Source organism: Rhinoderma darwinii, chromosome 1 (assembly GCF_050947455.1).
Source record: "Rhinoderma darwinii isolate aRhiDar2 chromosome 1, aRhiDar2.hap1, whole genome shotgun sequence".
Classification (NCBI taxonomy): Eukaryota; Metazoa; Chordata; class Amphibia; order Anura; family Rhinodermatidae; genus Rhinoderma; species Rhinoderma darwinii.
This window is the reverse complement of record NC_134687.1, coordinates 603,377,476-603,395,239: the sequence shown is the minus strand read 5'-3', so window position 1 is coordinate 603,395,239 and position 17,764 is coordinate 603,377,476. Positions and strand designations below refer to the sequence as shown.

At 42.2% G+C, this 17,764-nt stretch overlaps 1 protein-coding gene across 1 annotated transcript; it reads left to right on the top strand.

Moving 5' to 3' along the window:
* The first annotated feature begins 4,173 nt into the window (after positions 1 to 4,173).
* On the top strand, positions 4,174 to 10,705 carry IER3IP1 (immediate early response 3 interacting protein 1). The gene is made up of 3 exons (XM_075840845.1): positions 4,174 to 4,316; positions 5,476 to 5,577; positions 10,340 to 10,705. The coding sequence occupies exons 1-3, from the start codon at positions 4,226 to 4,228 to the stop codon at positions 10,393 to 10,395; spliced, it is 249 nt and encodes an 82-aa protein (XP_075696960.1). The 5' UTR covers positions 4,174 to 4,225; the 3' UTR covers positions 10,396 to 10,705.
* The last annotated feature ends 7,059 nt before the right edge of the window (positions 10,706 to 17,764 follow it).

Sequence of the window (17,764 nt, the reverse complement as noted above, 5' to 3'; positions counted from 1 at the left end):
TGCTGCACATGTATGGGCAGGTGACAGGTTCTCTTTAATTGTTTGGGTTATTACGGTCATGAACATACAAAATATGTTTATATTGTTGTAACAAAAGCATCAAAAACTTTATTTGATACAAAATAATGGCGCTTATTTTATTTCTTTTGAAGATTTTGTTTACAATTTATTTTTATGATACTTTTTTTAACTCAATAATATTTTATCTTTAACTATATTTTTAACATTTAGGGGCCGATTTACTAAGACTTGTGTTTTATATGTCATTCTTACTACATGGCTGGTTTTCCACAGAATTGGAACCCGTACAGCATAGCGATAAGGCCTTTATATATTTCTTCTGTTTAGGTTCTCTTCCTGGTTTTGACTTAAAAAATACATGCAAAATCCGCAGAAAAATCAATTTATCGAATTGTCCGCTGTCTGTGCGTTAGAAAGGGAAATCTATTTTAGCTACGAGCTGGCATAGATTTCCCCTATAATTTATGGCAGTTGCTGGCGTAAATTATAGTAAATGTCATCGGCCCCACCCTCTTTGGCTAAGCCCCACCCACCTTTTGCTAAAATTGCTTGAGGGGCATAAATGCATCCAAGCTGCAAATTTTTTGTGAAAATTGCGACTTTTGATGCATTTGCGACTTCTCTACGCCAGAAAACTGGCTAAGAACATTTCATAAAACCCTACTATAATGTATTAGTATACATCTGTTTACTTATACATTATGCTCTGTGTCATTTTGTCATTTTTAAATGGTTGGGACCGGAGGTTGCTCCAATCTTAGTTGTCACAGTGGGAACGAAACGCGCACCAAATCCAGTACAGCATTGCACGGACAGTGTACTGATCCCTAATATGGAGCCTGCCATGCCCTGCGGCTCGTGTGTCGTATGTACAGAGCTATTATCCTCTAGAATTCTTTATTGTGTAACTTTATAACATTATGAGTCCCGCTACTGGCCTATAGTCAGGATCTTGCAGTTATAGTTGCCATCTAGGCCTGGCTTCACTGCAATGAATATTTACCTAATGAGTGAATATTTAATAATGAGTGTGTGTACTATTGAAACTATTTTTTTTTATCACTACAATGCATCTAAAATAATTAAAAGGAAGCAACTTTGAAAATAGTCTTGATCCAAAATCTACTGTTTTATGAATACAGCCTCTAGGTAGACCTATGTGTTTCCATGGTTACAGAATAGTGACAAACCCTTTGTAGTCTGATTCTGCAGTCATCTGTTCCTCTCTTCCAGGTTTCTGTAGGTTAACAAGTAGAGGGGTCAGAGGGAGTAGAGTAACACATGACTGCAGGACTACACTACATAGCGTTTGTTTGTAGTCTGTAACCACGGAGACACATAGGTCTGTATAGGAGTTGTATACACAAAACAGTAGATTTTTTTTCTCTTGGGCCCCCCCTTAGAAGGTGGGTTAGGGGAGGAGGGACTATGGGGTATTATTCATGTTGTACTGTTTGTATATATCTTTTGTACCATAAGTGTATATATATGCATTGAAAAAAAAAGTTGCATTATTTTTTTTATTGTTGATGCATTGGAGCAATAGAAAACTGATTGCAAAAGTGCACATACCCTTTAAGAATAAATAAATGGTTTCCTGGGTGCACAGCAATGACAACCATTGGCGCACTGACACACAAGGTCTTACCTGACTTGCTTCGGGCAATCTTCGATTGGACTTTTAAGGCACATTGTACCAAAATAATGAATGTAAATCACTCATTTCACGTTTGTTCAAGATACTGAATCAAAGAGTCAGGAAAACAATTGAAACTGGAAAATGTCATTTTGAAAAAAGGGACATATTTCCCATGGGGGGTGCTGGGAGGTGAGATGCTGGTGTGAGGGAATGCTGGGTAATTTAGACTGTCTGGTCCACTGCACACATTCTACATATGAATATATAGTGTCTCTTATATACAGTTTTCAGACTTTTATTAGAACATTGCTTGGAAAATCTGGAAAGATGTCACAAAACGACAAAAAAATAGTATGTGATTGTGTCGTCTCCCTGTGGACACGAGGAAATAATACACTGCAGCTATTGTAGATGGGACATACCGCATATTATGTTGTGTACAATAGTCGCAAGGACTTGTGTTTTATGTAAACAAAGCTTGATTATTGCAGTTCTGTAACTTTCTAATATACTTTGTGTTTGAATTCCGCACCATTTTTAAGATCTCTTCTTGCTGACATTGAATGGAAACATTTCTGGGTGCACTACACTATCGACATGGCTCACAGTCGGCAATTCAGTAAACTACTATTGTTTCATTTAAAATAAAACTCATTAGAAAGTCTCGCCACAGGGCTAAATCACGGCTCCTGTGTATTACAAGTCCAGGTTGTGGTCTTTGTGTGTCCTCGTTGCTGTTGAACTCCGACTCAGCGTCTTGAACAATGGCGCTCGTTCTCCTTTAGGGCACATTCACACATGGCGGACTTGCTGTGGATTTCCGCTGCGGACAGTCCGCAGTGGAATTCTCCAGCGGGCGTTTTTTACATTTGTTTCAATAAATTTTTAGGCAAGTTAGTTCAGACGCTGCGGAAAACTCCGCTGCGGACCATAGGCTGAGATGCGGAATTTCCCTTCCGCAGCCTGCACTGTCTGTTGCGGAGAAGAAGCGGAACTTCACTGCGTGTTTCAGCCTTTGCAATGCAAAAACTGAAATCTGTGGCATGTCCGCTGTCTTTTCTGCAACGTCTGATTTACCTGTCAAATATGCAAATGTTGGTGAAGATTCGTTGCGTAATTGCCCCAAATCTGCACCAACATTTGCAGCGGAAAAACTCTGCCACGTCTGAACGTGCCCTTAGGCTATGTTCACATGCTTAGCAAAAAACCCTGAAAATACGGAGCTGTTTTCAAGGGAAAAGAGCTCCTGATTCTCAGACTTTTTTTAAGCCACTTGCGTTTTTTAAGGCAGTTTTTGGAGCGATTTTCTATAGAGTCAATGTAAAACGGCTCCAAAAACGGCCCAAAAGGCGACATGCGCTTCTCTTTCGCGGCTGTTTTCTTACGCGGCCGTTTTTCAAAACGGCCGCGTAAAAAAAAACGGCCCATCAGAACAGAACAACGTTTTTCCCATTGAAATCAATGGGCAGATGTTTGGAGGTGCTCTGCTTCCAATTTTTCATCTGTTTACGTTCCGAAAAACGTCCGAAAAAAAGGCTGTGTGAACATACCCTTACTAGTCAACACATCCCCTTACTGACCAGTGCACAGAAGTCGCTCCACTCACAGGATGTCCGATCAGCTGTTATGAACCGCACTGCATATGAGGAATATTAGAAGAAAACAGCAACTATTGAGGACATCTTTGACTGGAAATGTTACAGGGGGCATCTACTGTAAGTGGGGCTCCATTATTAAGGGCATCTAAGGCTGGGACTGGTATGAGGGCATTATGTGGGCTTTGTATTAGGCATGGTTCACATATATCTATGGGCACCTGCAGTTTCTTCCTCCGGTTGAGGGATATCTTATTATATTCTGTTAGGGTATATAGACATCATAGAGGGGAGCTCCCCACTTAGGACTCCCATTTGCAGTATGCATCAGAAGTAAATGTCGGGAAATACTCCTAAACATATACCTCCAACAAAGGCCTCCACGCCCATTGACTCCATTAAAAAAAACGTATGTATACGGTTATTTTTTTGCAGGATACCTCTCTACTGAAAAGCGTAGTCAACTACGTAATTCAATAGTTAAAAAAAAAAAAAGTATGCCTACACGTATTGCTCTGTTTGCCAAAGGACACTCATAGCATGCGTCGGGGCAATGGGGCCCTATGGTTATATTTTGCAGATGCGGTGGAAGCTTTCCCGGCACATACGCTGAATGTACACTAGAAACGCATCATGAGCATAGCCTTAGGCCTCGTTCACATATGCATCAGTCTTACCATTGTTTGGCTCCGTCAGAGCAGAATAACGAAAATACTGGAACATTTCTGTCGGGTGCCATTTCTCTTATTCCCTTAGGGAATATTATAAATTACAAAGATTTTCATGAGTCACATAGGACAATTTTTAGATATTGTATGTATGTTCCATGCAAACAAGCCTAAAGAACGGCCGTCTATACATTCCGCGCCTTCGCGTTTTTATCCTGTTTGTCCCACTCTCCGATCCGTCCCAGCTGATGCCTCCGCTCTCACTAGTCGCCGCCACGTCACACAAGGGCTCCACCAACAACATGGCGTTCACGCTATACTCGCTACTGCAGGCCGCGCTGCTGTGTGTGAACGCTGTGGCCGTACTGCATGAGGAGCGCTTCCTGAGCAAGAGTGAGAGACTGGGGGGTAGAACTGGGAGCTGGCGGAGAACCCTCAGGGTACACCGGGGGGGAGGCCATAGTCCACAGACACTGCCACATAGACACTACATGAGAAGTTGTCTACCTGTGGCTATTAAGCTGCTGAGGAACTACAGCTCCCAGTGTGCCCTGGCAGACCATTAGGTTTAGAGCAGTGATCTGAGGCTGTCAGGGCATGCTGGGAGTTGCAGTTTCAGCATACCTGGACAGCCAAAGGTTACAAGCCATTGGCTAAGAGGAATTAGATTGTAAGCTCCCTTGGTTTAGGTTGTGGTTTTCAGCATGGATTTGTTTGTGTCTAGACTTTACATGAATTTGTCCACTTTTGTTTTTTGCATATATTTTTTAAAATTTTATTTATATGTATTTTTTTCTTATTAAAGGCAAAGAAGCAACCCCCACAAAAACATGCTTTCTGAAATCGCTACAAATCCTTAGTGAAAAAAAATCTCTGTTTTAGGCCTCATGCACACGACTGTGCCGCATTTACGGTCTGAGCATTTGTGGGCCGTGCTCGCATTATAAATTATAGGAGCACGGTCTGTTAATGCAAAAAAATAGGACATGTCCTTTTTTTGCGGGTCGTTTATGGCCCGAAAACACCCGTAAATATACGGGAAGGTGTCTGTGGCCGACAGAAATGAGTGGGTCGGTATTTATCCGCAATTACGGATTCCTAATTGCGGATAAAAATTACGGTTGCGTGCATGAGGCCTTAAGAGTTTTTTGTAAATTTTTATTCGTTATTCCCTGTAGCAAAATAAAAACCTAAAAATCTCTCCCTGGGGCACATTGACTAATACTGGCGTGCCGCTTGTCGTATGTAATCACAGTATAGCTTTCGCCATGTTCCCGAAGATGATACAAGGAGCTTGTGGAATATGGCGCAGTTACTAGTTTACAGATACTTTATAGTGTAGAAAGATATCGTAAATCAGTCGTTCATAGTGCAACCTGAAATCTGCTCCATCTTTTGTTCCAGTGCGGGGGGATCGGTGGTGTTGTCAGGCCCCTCCCACATTGTCTTTTTTTGTTAGAGTTAGCTATATCCCCACACAGGTGAAGTTGTACTCGGTGTAATGTGACCTGATTACTTACCGTTGTGTCTTCTATGTCTCTCTGATCTGCAGTCGGCTGGGGGGCTGATCAGGGGATTGGAGGTTTTGGAGAAGAGCCTGGAGTCAAGTCACAGCTGATGAACCTGGTGCGCTCAGTACGGACGGTGATGAGAGGTAAACTACTTTTTTTTATTCCACTCATATTTAAAAAAAACACGAACAAAAAACATCCAATAAGGGCTCGTCTGGCATATATAGAGTCTCTTTGGCCCCGTACTCACTCCGTGTACCACTGTAATATCTTCTGCTACTAGGGGGACCTCGATAGTATGCCATTGGATGGATCGTGCTATGATAAAAATGGGCCCACGCTGCATGCAGAGTTAGGCCTGATTTCAACAAGCGTGTGCGTTTTGCGCACGCAAAAAACGCAGCGTTTTGCGTGCGCAAAAGGCACTTAACAGCTGCGTGTGTCAGACGCGTATGATGCGCGGCTGCGTGCTTTTCGCGCAGCTGCCATCATTATGACACTCCGTTTGGATGTTTGTAAACAGGAAAGCGCGTGGTGCTTTTCTGTTTACATTCAGAGAATTTGACAGCTGTTGCGCGAATCACGCAGTTCGCACGGAAGTGCTTCCGTGCGACCTGCGTGGTTTTCACGCACCCATTGACTTCAATGGGTGCGTGATGCGCGAAAAACGCTGAAATATAGAACATGTCTTGAGTTTTACGCAGCGGACTCGCGCTGCGCAAAACCCACGGACTGTCTGCACTGCCCCATAGAGTAATATAGGTGCGTACGACACGCATGAAAAGCACGCTCGTATATTACGCTCGTGTAAATGATGCCTTAGTGTGAGCAGTCAATGGGCGGCGTATTATGGATCATCACAACACTGTTACATAATACGGCTGTGTGCATGAGGACTAAGGCCCCATGCACACGACCGTAAAAACGCCCGTAATCACGGGCCCACAGACTTCTATTGGCCACGGGTACCTCCCTGTATGCTTACGGGAAGGTGCCCGTGCCGTTGAAAAAAATAGAACATGTCCTATTTTAGGCCGTAATTACGGCACGGGCAGCCCATAGAAGTGTATGGGGCTCCCGTAATTACGGGAGCGTTGCTAGGCGATGTCAGTAAATAGTCACTGTCCAGGGTGCTGAAAGAGTTAAGCGAGCGGCAGTAACTGTTTCAGCACCCTGGACAGTGACTACCGATCACAATATAGATCAACCTGTAAAAAAAAAAAAGACGTCCATACTTACCCAGAACTCCCTGCTTCTTCCTCCAGTCCGGCCTCCTGGGATGACGTTACAGCCCACGTGACCGCTGCAGCCAATCACTGGCTGCAGCGGTCACATGGATTTCCGCGTCATCCAGGGATGTCGGGCTGGATGTGAAGAGAGGGACGCGTCGCCAAGACAACGGCCGGTAAGTATGAATTTCTTTTACTTTTATTACGGCAAGGGCTGCCCCTTCTCTCTATACTGCACTGATAGGGAGAAGGGGCTGCCGATTACTGCAGTGTCATTTTGCAGCCAAAAACCTGCCCGTAAATACGGGTCGAATACGTGTGACCAAGGACCCGTATTTACGCCAGTATTTACGGGTGGACAAAAATACGGTCGTGTGCATGAGGCCTAAAAGCTTTTTCTGGGTTTCCTGTCAATTACGTTTTCTACATGCGGAAGGCTTAATGGGATCGTATGAAATTAGAAAAGGGTCTTAGTTTTTTTTTCTAGAAACAGCGCCACTCTAGTCTATGGTTGTGTCTGGTATTGCAACTCATCCTTATTCCAATAAATGGACCTAAGCTTCGTTATTAGACAGAGGCCATGGACAGGAGTGGGGCTGTATCTGGGTGGAAAAGCAGACCCTATTTTCTTATGTTCTTTAAGTTCTAGAAGAGGCATTTCTGGACATAGGAGTGCACATCCTGGATGAGAATATAGAACCCTTAGGCTAGCAGTACATGTTAGATGACTATCTAATGTGTATGGCGGCATCCAGACTCTCCCCTGACAGAAGGGTCGTAAATGTTGAATTTCCACATGCCCGTTCCTTTTTTTGGATATTAGATACGCCACTGATATAAGGCGGCAGGTGGTCACCAGGGACTTCTATTTTGTTATTCACGAAAATAAAATCCCAAGTGACCCCCTGGCTCCCGTGTTTTTGGCAGCGTAGAGACCGCTCTACAGAGTTAGGATCTCACCAAACCACACGCCGTATCTCAGTTTTTTTAACCCCTATAAGTGTTACCTAGAGCGAGGGGGATATTGGGGTTACGTGAATTTTCAGTGTTGGTAGTTTAACCACAACACCCCATAGAGGAGGGTCCCCTCCGGCTTCTTTTAAAAAAGGGGTTGTCTTAATGAGAGCGTCTATATAGTGCTCTACATCTCCATTAATCTCAAGCTTGATTTGATCCCCCACAGTCCTCTTGAGGGCCACAGCTACTGAAGCCTGTTTTCTCCTGAGTCTGAAATGAGACTCCTGAGTCTGTAACGCTCCCTTTACGTAAAAACATACTCTATGCATTAATGTACGTTGCTGGTTATTGGATGATGCTGTGTCATGAAGTCAGTATGGACGACCTACCGCAATATTGTTTACATACAGCCACTGGGCAAGTAACTGCATGTCAATAAAGGAGCCCATATTATATTCTACCCTATTATGGCATTCTGATGTGATAGAGAGGAATCCCTTGTTTACTACCTCCATCAATTAACTAGGTTGGCTACAAAGTGTGTTTCCCGCTCTGAAGGTCCCGGCACGTCGGGGCATTATACAGATAGCCCTTTGAGTTTAATGTGCACTGTGTAATGATTCACCTCTCCTGTAATAGGATGCTGCAGGGGACTTGGACACGTGCTGCCGTGGTCTACTGCAGATTAAAGATGCTCCTTGGCGTCCTAGCAGAGGGCCTCCTTATGATAAGTTACGTTTTTGGGGACCCTTCTAACAAAGAGGGCTTTTCAAAAAGCAGAAAACCCCTTTAAAGCCAGTTCTGCATGACCCATCACCCATTCAAGTCTTGCTCACATTGGCTGCCATATACTGAGAATGCTGGCAGGAAGATCTAAGGTCATGCTGCCCATCTGCTACATTAACAGTAGATTCAGAGTACGGTCCTACGTAGCAGTGTCCACGTGTGGCCAAAACTCCACTCCCTTGCAATGGCCGCAAGATTTTGCCAGTAAAATCGTGTGGCCACTGAAAGTGAACTGGGTTTAGCTGCGTGCGTATGTCGCTACGTGGAACTGTACCCTCATACAGTGGAGGAAATAAGTATTTGATCCCTTGCTGATTTTGTAAGTTTGCCCACTGTCAAAGACATGAACAGTCTAGAATTTTTAGGCTAGGTTAATCTTGCCAGTGAGAGATAGATTATATTTAAAAAAAAACAACAGAAAATCACATTGTGAAAATGATATATATTTATTTGCATTGTGCACAGAGAAATAAGTATTTGATCCCCTACCAACCATTAAGAGTTCAGCCTCCTCCAGACCAGTTACACGCTCCAAATCAACTTGGTGCCTGCATTAAAGACAGCTGTCTTACATGGTCACCCGTATAAAAGACCCCTGTCCACAGACTCAATTAATCAGTCTGACTCTAACCTCTACAACATGGGCAAGACCAAAGAGCTTTCTAAGGATGTCAGGGACAAGATCATAGACCTGCACAAGGCTGGAATGGGCTACAAAACCATAAGTAAGACGCTGGGTGAGAAGGGGACAACTGTTGGTGCAATAGTAAGAAAATGGAAGACATACAAAATAACTGTCAATCGACATCGATCTGGGGCTCCATGCAAAATCTCACCTCGTGGGGTATCCTTGATCCTGAGGAAGGTGAGAGCTCAGCCGAAAACTACACGGGGGGAACTTGTTAATGATCTCAAGGCAGCTGGGACCACAGTCACCAAGAAAACCATTGGTAACACATTATGCCGTAATGGATTAAAATCCTGCGGTGCCCGCAAGGTCCCCCTGCTCAAGAAGGCACATGTACAGGCCCGTCTGAAGTTTGCAAATGAACATCTGGATGATTCTGAGAGTGATTGGGAGAAGGTGCTGTGGTCAGATGAGACTAAAATTGAGCTCTTTGGCATTAACTCAACTCGCCGTGTTTGGAGGAAGAGAAATGCTGCATATGACCCAAAGAACACCGTCCCCACTACAAGCATGAAGGTGGAAACATTATGTTTTGGGGGTGTTTCTCTGCTAAGGGCACAGGACTACTTCACCGCATCAATGGGAGAATGGATGGAGCCATGTACCGTCAAATCCTGAGTGACAACCTCCTTTCCTCCACCAGGACATTAAAAATGGCTCGTGGCTGGGTCTTCCAGCATGACAATGACCCGAAACATACAGCCAAGGCAACAAAGGAGTGGTTCAAAAAGAAGCACATTAAGGTCATGGAGTGGCCTAGCCACTCTCCAGACCTTAATCCCATCGAAAACTTATGGAGGGAGCTGAAGATCCGAGTTGCCAAGCGACAGCCTCGAAATCTTAATGATTTACAGATGATCTGCAAAGAGGAGTGGGCCAAAATTCCATCTAACATGTGTGCAAACCTCATCATCAACTACTAAAAACGTCTGACTGCTGTGCTTGCCAACAAGGGTTTTGCCACCAAGTATTAAGTCTTGTTTGCCAAAGGGATCAAATACTTATTTCTCTGTGCACAATGCAAATAAATATATATAATTTTGACTACGTGATTTTCTTTTTTTTTTTTTTCTTTTTTTATATAATCTATCTCTTACTGGTAAAATTAACCTAGCCTAAAAATTCTAGACTGTTCATGTCTTTGACAGTGGACAAACTTACAAAATCAGCAAGGGATCAAATACTTATTTCCTCCACTGTAGTTCGTAATAGTTCCTTATTTGTGCTTCTTTTTTTATCCCGCAGTTCCCCTGATAATCGTCAACGCGGTAACTATCGTGCTACTCCTCTTATTCGGATGAAGATCCGTTGTCAACTCTTGGGAAGGCCAACTGGACTGATGACCCCACCATCTCAGACTAAATATCCCCCCCAACCCGGATGCTAAACTCTGAACGCTCTGTGGAGAGAGATTCTGAAAACGAATCTGATGTATATTGGTAAATTCTGTCGCCAATATACACCTAACCTGAAGACTGAGTATTACTGAGATCTACATCCGCCACTATTCTCACTGGGCATGTACACGCTCAAAATATGTACACTCCTATGGGACCGAGCACCGGAGTCCAGACTGATCATAATAAATGTCTTCTTATGACCTTGACCAAATCATTGGCTAATCTCTCCATCGTTTTCTGTCCTCTATGGCGGTGGCGTGCAACCTGTGGCTCTCTAGCTGTTGCAAAATGATAGCGCTGAGCATGCTGGAAGAAGCCGCAGGTTGCACGCCACTGGTTTATTTAGGTTTTTTGGTTTTTTTTCATCCTACTCGAGAACACAATGGACGTGTGCAGTTGGTCTCCAGCCTTTGAATATTTGGGTGACTTAGACTGGCATCCAGTAGAGTCTGAGGTAAAAGAAGATTGTATGTGTACAGGTTCTATTCTGGGTCAAGTATCTTCTCTTGGTTGGGGCATGTTACAGGTTGCCACCAAGTCAACCACCATTAAGTGTCCAACGCAGCCTTAATAATAAAGAGACCTCAGGAAAGCTAAAATTGGGTAGAGCTTTCCTAGCTGTGCTTGTCTACACTATGGTTGATCAGGCTTCGATTTACTGCATCTTCCATAAACACAATGTATACGAGGAAAGTGACTAAAGGACCTGCAGTATATATGTCTCGTCTGTCTTGGACAGCTCTGCCTGATTTTAGAGCGCCTCTAGTTTTAGCTGTCTTTTGACATATCAGATGATGATAATGTGGGGGCCCATGAGCCAGGGTCCTGGTAATCTAAGCTTAAAGGACACAGTATTCCGCAAAGATCCTCAGATTTCCAATCTAATGTTATCATGTGGAGCACACTATAGATTCATTGAATATGGCCCATTTCTATCCATCCTTTTGTGGGTTTTCAGCATTCATTGTGCGGTTCCCTGGCCTGTAAATTCCTTCAGGCTGGGTTCACACGACCTATTTTCAGGCGTAAACGAGGCGTATTATGCCTCATTTTACGCCTGAAAATACGGCTCCAATACGTCGGCAAACATCTGCCCATTCATTTGAATGGGTTTGCCGACGTACTGTGCCGACGACCTGTAATTTACGCGTCGTCGTTTGACAGCTGTCAAAAGACGACACGTAAAATTACAGCCTCGTCAAAAGAAGTGCAGGACACTTCTTTGGACGTTTTTGGAGCTGTTTTCTCATAGACTCCAATGAAAACAGCTCCAAAAACGGACGTAAAAAACGGCACGAAAAACGCATCGAAAAATGCGAGTTGCTCAAAAAACGTCTGAAAATCAGAGGCTGTTTTCCCTTGAAAACAGCTCTGTATTTTCAGACGTTTTTGGTCACTACGTGTGCACATACCCTCACAGATAACCTCTCAGATGATGGTCCCCGATATGGGAGTGTTAAAGATGGCCACCCTATAGAAACCACAGCATGCGGCCTGTGAATTGCATATAATGGGTACAGATCGATCAGTACAGTATATTGCTCTGTTCAGACTGCAGCAGCAGAACGTCTTTTTTGTATTTTATCCTGTTTTTATTTGTAGAACTTGGGGGAAGAAAAATAAAAATGTCTCACAAAACTGAAATATATTGGGTTATTTAAAAAAAATAAAAAATCCTTTCGTAAAGACAGGACAAATAGGAAAGGTGGTGGTGTATGTCTGTATGTGAGAAGTGATATGAAGGCGAGTGTGAAAGAGACAATAGTGGGTCAAGACTGTGAGGAGGTTGAAACCTTGTGGGTGGAACTAGAAAGGGAGGTAAACACTGAAAAAATTACTTTTGGTGTAATCTATAGACCCCCCAATATAACTGAGGAGATGGAAGGTCAGATATATAAACAGATGGAGCAGGCTGCACAGGCGGGTACTGTAGTGATAATGGGAGATTTTAATTTCCGGGATATTAATTGGTGTCATGGTTCGGCTTCAACTGCAAAGGGGAGACATTTCCTCAACCTATTGCAGGAAAATTTTATGGGCCAGTTTGTGGAAGACCCGACTAGAGGTGAAGCTCTGTTGGATCTGGTCATTTCTAATAATGCAGATCTTGTTGGGAATGTCAATGTTTGTGAAAACCTCGGTAACAGTGATCATAATATAGTTACATTTTACCTATACTGTAAAAAACAAACGCAGGCTGGGAGGGCAAAAACATTTAATTTTAAGAAAGTCAATTTCCCCAGGATGAGGGCTGCAATTCAGGATATAGACTGGGAAGAACTAATGTCAAATAATGGAACAAATGATAAATGGGAGATTTTCAAATCTACTTTGAGTTATTATAGTGCAAAATTTATTCCTACAGGTAATAAGTATAAACGACTCAAATTAAACCCCACATGGCTTACACCTTCTGTGAAAGGGGCAATACATGACAAAAAAAGGGCATTTAAAAAATACAAATCTGAGGGTACAGCTGTAGCCTTTGTAAAATATAAAGAGCTTAATAAAATCTGTAAAAATGTAATAAAATTAGCAAAAATACAAAATGAAAGGCAGGTGGCCAAGGATAGTAAAACAAATCCTAAAAAATTCTTCAAGCATATAAATGCAAAAAAGCCAAGGTCTGAACATGTAGGACCCCTAGATAATGGTAATGGGGAGTTGATCACAGGGGATCAAGAGAAGGCAGAGTTACTAAATGGGTTCTTTAGCTCTGTATATACAACAGAAGAAAGAGCAGCTGATGTAGCCGGTGCCAGTGCTGTTAATATATCAGTTGATATACTGAATTGGATGAATGTAGAGATGGTCCAAGCTAAATTAAATAAAATAAATGTGCACAAGGCTCCGGGACCAGATGGGTTACACCCTAGAATTCTTAAAGAGCTTAGTTCAGTTATTTCTGTCCCCCTTTTCATAATATTCAGAGAATCTCTAGTGACTGGTATAGTGCCAAGGGACTGGCGCAGGGCAAATGTGGTGCCTATTTTCAAAAAGGGCTCTAGGTCTTCCCCGGGTAATTATAGACCAGTAAGCTTAACATCCATCGTGGGGAAAATGTTTGAGGGGCTATTGAGGGACTATATACAGGATTATGTGACAATAAATAGCATTATAAGTGACAGCCAGCACGGTTTTACTAAGGACAGAAGTTGTCAAACTAACCTAATCTGTTTTTATGAAGAGGTGAGCAGAAGTCTAGACAGAGGGGCCGCTGTGGATTTAGTGTTTTTGGACTTTGCAAAGGCATTTGACACTGTCCCCCATAGACGCCTAATGGGTAAATTAAGGACTATAGGTTTAGAAAATATAGTTTGTAATTGGATTGAGAATTGGCTCAAGGACCGTATCCAGAGGGTTGTGGTCAATGATTCCTTCTCTGAATGGTCCCCGGTTATAAGTGGTGTACCCCAGGGTTCAGTGCTGGGACCACTATTATTCAACTTATTTATTAATGATATAGAGGAAGGGATTAATAGCACTATTTCTATTTTTGCAGATGACACCAAGCTATGTAATATAGTTCAGACTATGGAAGATGTTCATGAATTACAGGCAGATTTAAACAAACTAAGTGTTTGGGCGTCCACTTGGCAAATGAAGTTTAATGTAGATAAATGTAAAGTTATGCATCTTGGTACCAACAACCTGCATGCATCATATGTCCTAGGGGGCGCTACACTGGCGGATTCACTTGTTGAGAAGGATCTGGGTGTACTTGTAAATCATAAACTCAATAACAGCATGCAGTGTCAATCAGCTGCTTCAAAGGCCAGCAGGATATTGTCGTGTATTAAAAGAGGCATGGACTCGCGGGACAGGGATGTAATAATGCCACTTTACAAAGCATTAGTGAGGCCTCATCTAGAATATGCAGTTCAGTTCTGGGCTCCAGTTCATAGAAAGGATGCCCTGGAGTTGGAAAAAATACAAAGAAGAGCAACGAAGCTAATAAGGGGCATGGAGAATTTAAGTTATGAGGAAAGATTGAAAGAATTAAACCTATTTAGCCTTGAAAAAAGACGACTAAGGGGGGACATGATTAACTTATATAAATATATTAATGGCACATACAAAAAATATGGTGAAATCCTGTTCCTTGTAAAACCCCCTCAAAAAACAAGGGGGCACTCCCTCCGTCTGGAGAAAAAAAGGTTCAAGCTGCAGAGGCGACAAGGCTTCTTTACAGTGAGAACTGTGAATTTATGGAATAGCCTACCGCAGGAGCTGGTCACAGCAGGGACAGTAGATGGCTTTAAAAAAGGGTTAGATAATTTCCTAGAACAAAAAAATATTAGCTCCTATGTGTAGAAATTTTTCCTTCCCTTTTCCCTTCCCTTGGTTGAACTTGATGGACATGTGTCTTTTTTCAGCCGTACTAACTATGTAACTATGTAACTATGTAACTATCTGCTGCTTCAAATATAGATGTCCATAGACTGTCTACAGCGCGAATTAGTGTATCTGTTGACTGAAAGCATTGGTCCTTGTGCCTGCAGCCCGTTAATCTACGCGTGCTCCTAACAGAGCACACAGTTATTCCCCACAGCCCGGCATCTCCCAGTATAGGCTGCTACTAGCAGCCTTAGTACTGGAGGAAAACATTGGGTCGAATCACAGCGGTGATCCCCTGCCGATTAACCCCTTAAATCCGGCGGTCAATAGCGAACGCCGCATTTAAGTTGTTATAACCACAGTGGCACCCCGCTACGCGATTACGGGGGCAGATTGTTGCTATGGCAACCAGAAGCCTAACAAAGGCCTCCGGTCTGCATCTATTGAAGGAAATTAGGTCCTGCCAGAGGACCTAATATACCCCCTTTCAGTGTGAAACTGACAGCTATAATACCCGGCAATACATAAGTATTATAACAACGATCCAACAGTTGGATCTTCAAGTCCCTAGTGGGACTAAAAAAAAAAAAGTTACAAAAAAATATATGAAGTAAAAAAGTTACATTTCTAAATAATAAAATAAAAAATTGACCTTTTTCCCTTAAAGTCCTTTATTAGAAAAAAAATTAATAAACTATGCATAATTGGTAACGCCACGTCCGTAACGGCCTGACCTATAAAAATATAATGTAATTTATCTCGCATGGTGACCGCCATAAAAAAAAAAAAATACAATTCCAGAATCGCTGTTTTTAGTCACTTCAGCGCCAAAAAAATGGAATAAATAGGGATCAAAAGTCACATGTACCAATAAAAAGTACAGTTCCGCAAAAAACAATCCCTCACACAACTTTCTTGATGGGAAAATAAAAAAGTTGTGGCTCTTAGAATATGGCGACGCAAAAATGAAATTTTTTTAAAACCGTGATTTTGTTGCGCAAACACCGTAAAACCATAAAAAAACCTATATACATGTATCGCCATAATCGCATCGACCCACAGAATAAATTAAATGTCATTTATAATGCACAGTGAACACCGTATATAAAAAAAAGAAAACCAAAACAATAGAAGTTTTCATGGCCTAATTACACTAAATTCAGCAAAAAAACTGATGGGATCAAAATGCTCACTATATCCCTAGGGCTGTAGTTTCACAAATGGCGTCACTTCTGGGGGGTGTCCACTGATTTAGTCCCGCAGGGGCTTTGCAAATACAACATGACACCCGAAAACCAATCCAGCAAACTTGAACTCCAAAAGCCAAATGGCGCTCCCTCACCTGACATGTATCCAAATAGCTGTTTATTACCACATTTGGGGTATTGCCGTAATCAGGAGAAATTGCTTTACGAATGTTGGGGTGCTTCTTCTTTATTCCTTGTAAAAATTGATAATTTCTAGTTTTATTGGAATAAAAATTCGATTTTTACTGACTAATTCCACTAAATTCAGCAAAAAACCTGCGGGGTTAAAATGCTCACTATACCCTGTGATAAGTTCCTTGAGGGGTGTTGTTTGCCAAATGGTGTCTTTTTGGGGGTGTTTCCACTGTTTAGACACCAAGACCTCTTCAAAGCTGACATGGTGCCTAAAATATATTCTAATAAAAAGGAGGCCCCAAAATCCTCTAGGTGCTCCTTTGCTTCGGAGGCTGGTGCTTCAGTCCATTACCGCATTAGGGCCACATGTGGGATATTTCTAAAAAGTGCAGATTCTGGGCAATAAATATTGAGTTGCGTTTCTCTGGTAAAACCTTCTGTTACAGAAAAAAATGGATTTGCTGACAAAAGAAATTGATAAATTTCCACTTTGCTTTAATTCCTGTGAAACACCTAAAGGGTTAAGAAACTTTCTAAATGCTGAAAATTTTGAGGGGTGCTGTTTTTTAAAATTGGGCGACTTATGGGGGTTTCTAGTATATAGGGCCCTCAAAGTCACTTCTGAACTGGTACCTATAAAAATAGGTTTTGGAAATTTTCTTGAAAATATGAGAAATTGCAGCTAAAGTTCTAAGTCTTGTAACATCCTAGAAAAATGGACGTTCAAAAAACTGCAAACATAAAGTAGACATATGGGGGATGTTAATTAGTAACTATTTTGTGTGGTATTACGATCGGTTTTACAAGCAGATATATTTAAATTTAGAAAAATGCTAATTTTTGCACATTTTCTCTAAAGTTTGGTGTTTTTCACAAACAAATACTGAATTTATTGATCAAATTTTTCCACTAACATAAAGTAAAATATGACACGAGAAAACAGTCTCAGAATCGCTTGGATAGGTAAGAGCATTCCCAAGTTATTACCACATAAAGTGTCACATGTCAGATTTTAAAAAATCATCTGTGTCCACAAGGCCAAAACAGGCTCAGTCCTGAAGGGGTTAAATATAATATGCTTAAATTATTTCTATAATAAATAATGCTATACCTCACCATCATATGACTTGCATCCTGCATTTATCACCAATTTTCCCCATCTGCGAGCTCTATTTCTAAGGGTATGTTCACACGGCCTATTTACAGACGTAATTCGGGCGGTTTAACCCCCGAATTACGTCCGAAATTACGGCTTGAAAGCGTTGACAAACATCTGCCCATTGAAAGCAATGGGCTGACGTTTGTCTGTTCACACGAGGCGTATATTTACGCGTTGCTGTCAAAAGACGGCGCGTAAATAGACGCCCGCGCCAAAGAAGTGTCATGTCACTTCTTCAGATGTATATGGAGCCGTTTTCCATGGAAAACCAGCCCCAGTTACGTCCGTAATGGACGCGGCGTTCAAGCGCCTGCACATGCCGTTACGGCTGAAATGACGGGGCTGTTTTCTCCTGGAAACAGCACCGTAATTTCGGCCGTTACGGACGCTG

Bases quoted from the DNA above. Each gene is read 5' to 3' on its own strand.
- IER3IP1 (XM_075840845.1), top strand. From the start codon at position 4,226: ATGGCGTTCACGCTATACTCGCTACTGCAGGCCGCGCTGCTGTGTGTG. The intron at 4,317-5,475 runs GTGAGAGACTGG...TCTGATCTGCAG, and splicing joins GGAGCGCTTCCTGAGCAAGA to TCGGCTGGGGGGCTGATCAG. The intron at 5,578-10,339 runs GTAAACTACTTT...TTTATCCCGCAG, and splicing joins AGTACGGACGGTGATGAGAG to TTCCCCTGATAATCGTCAAC.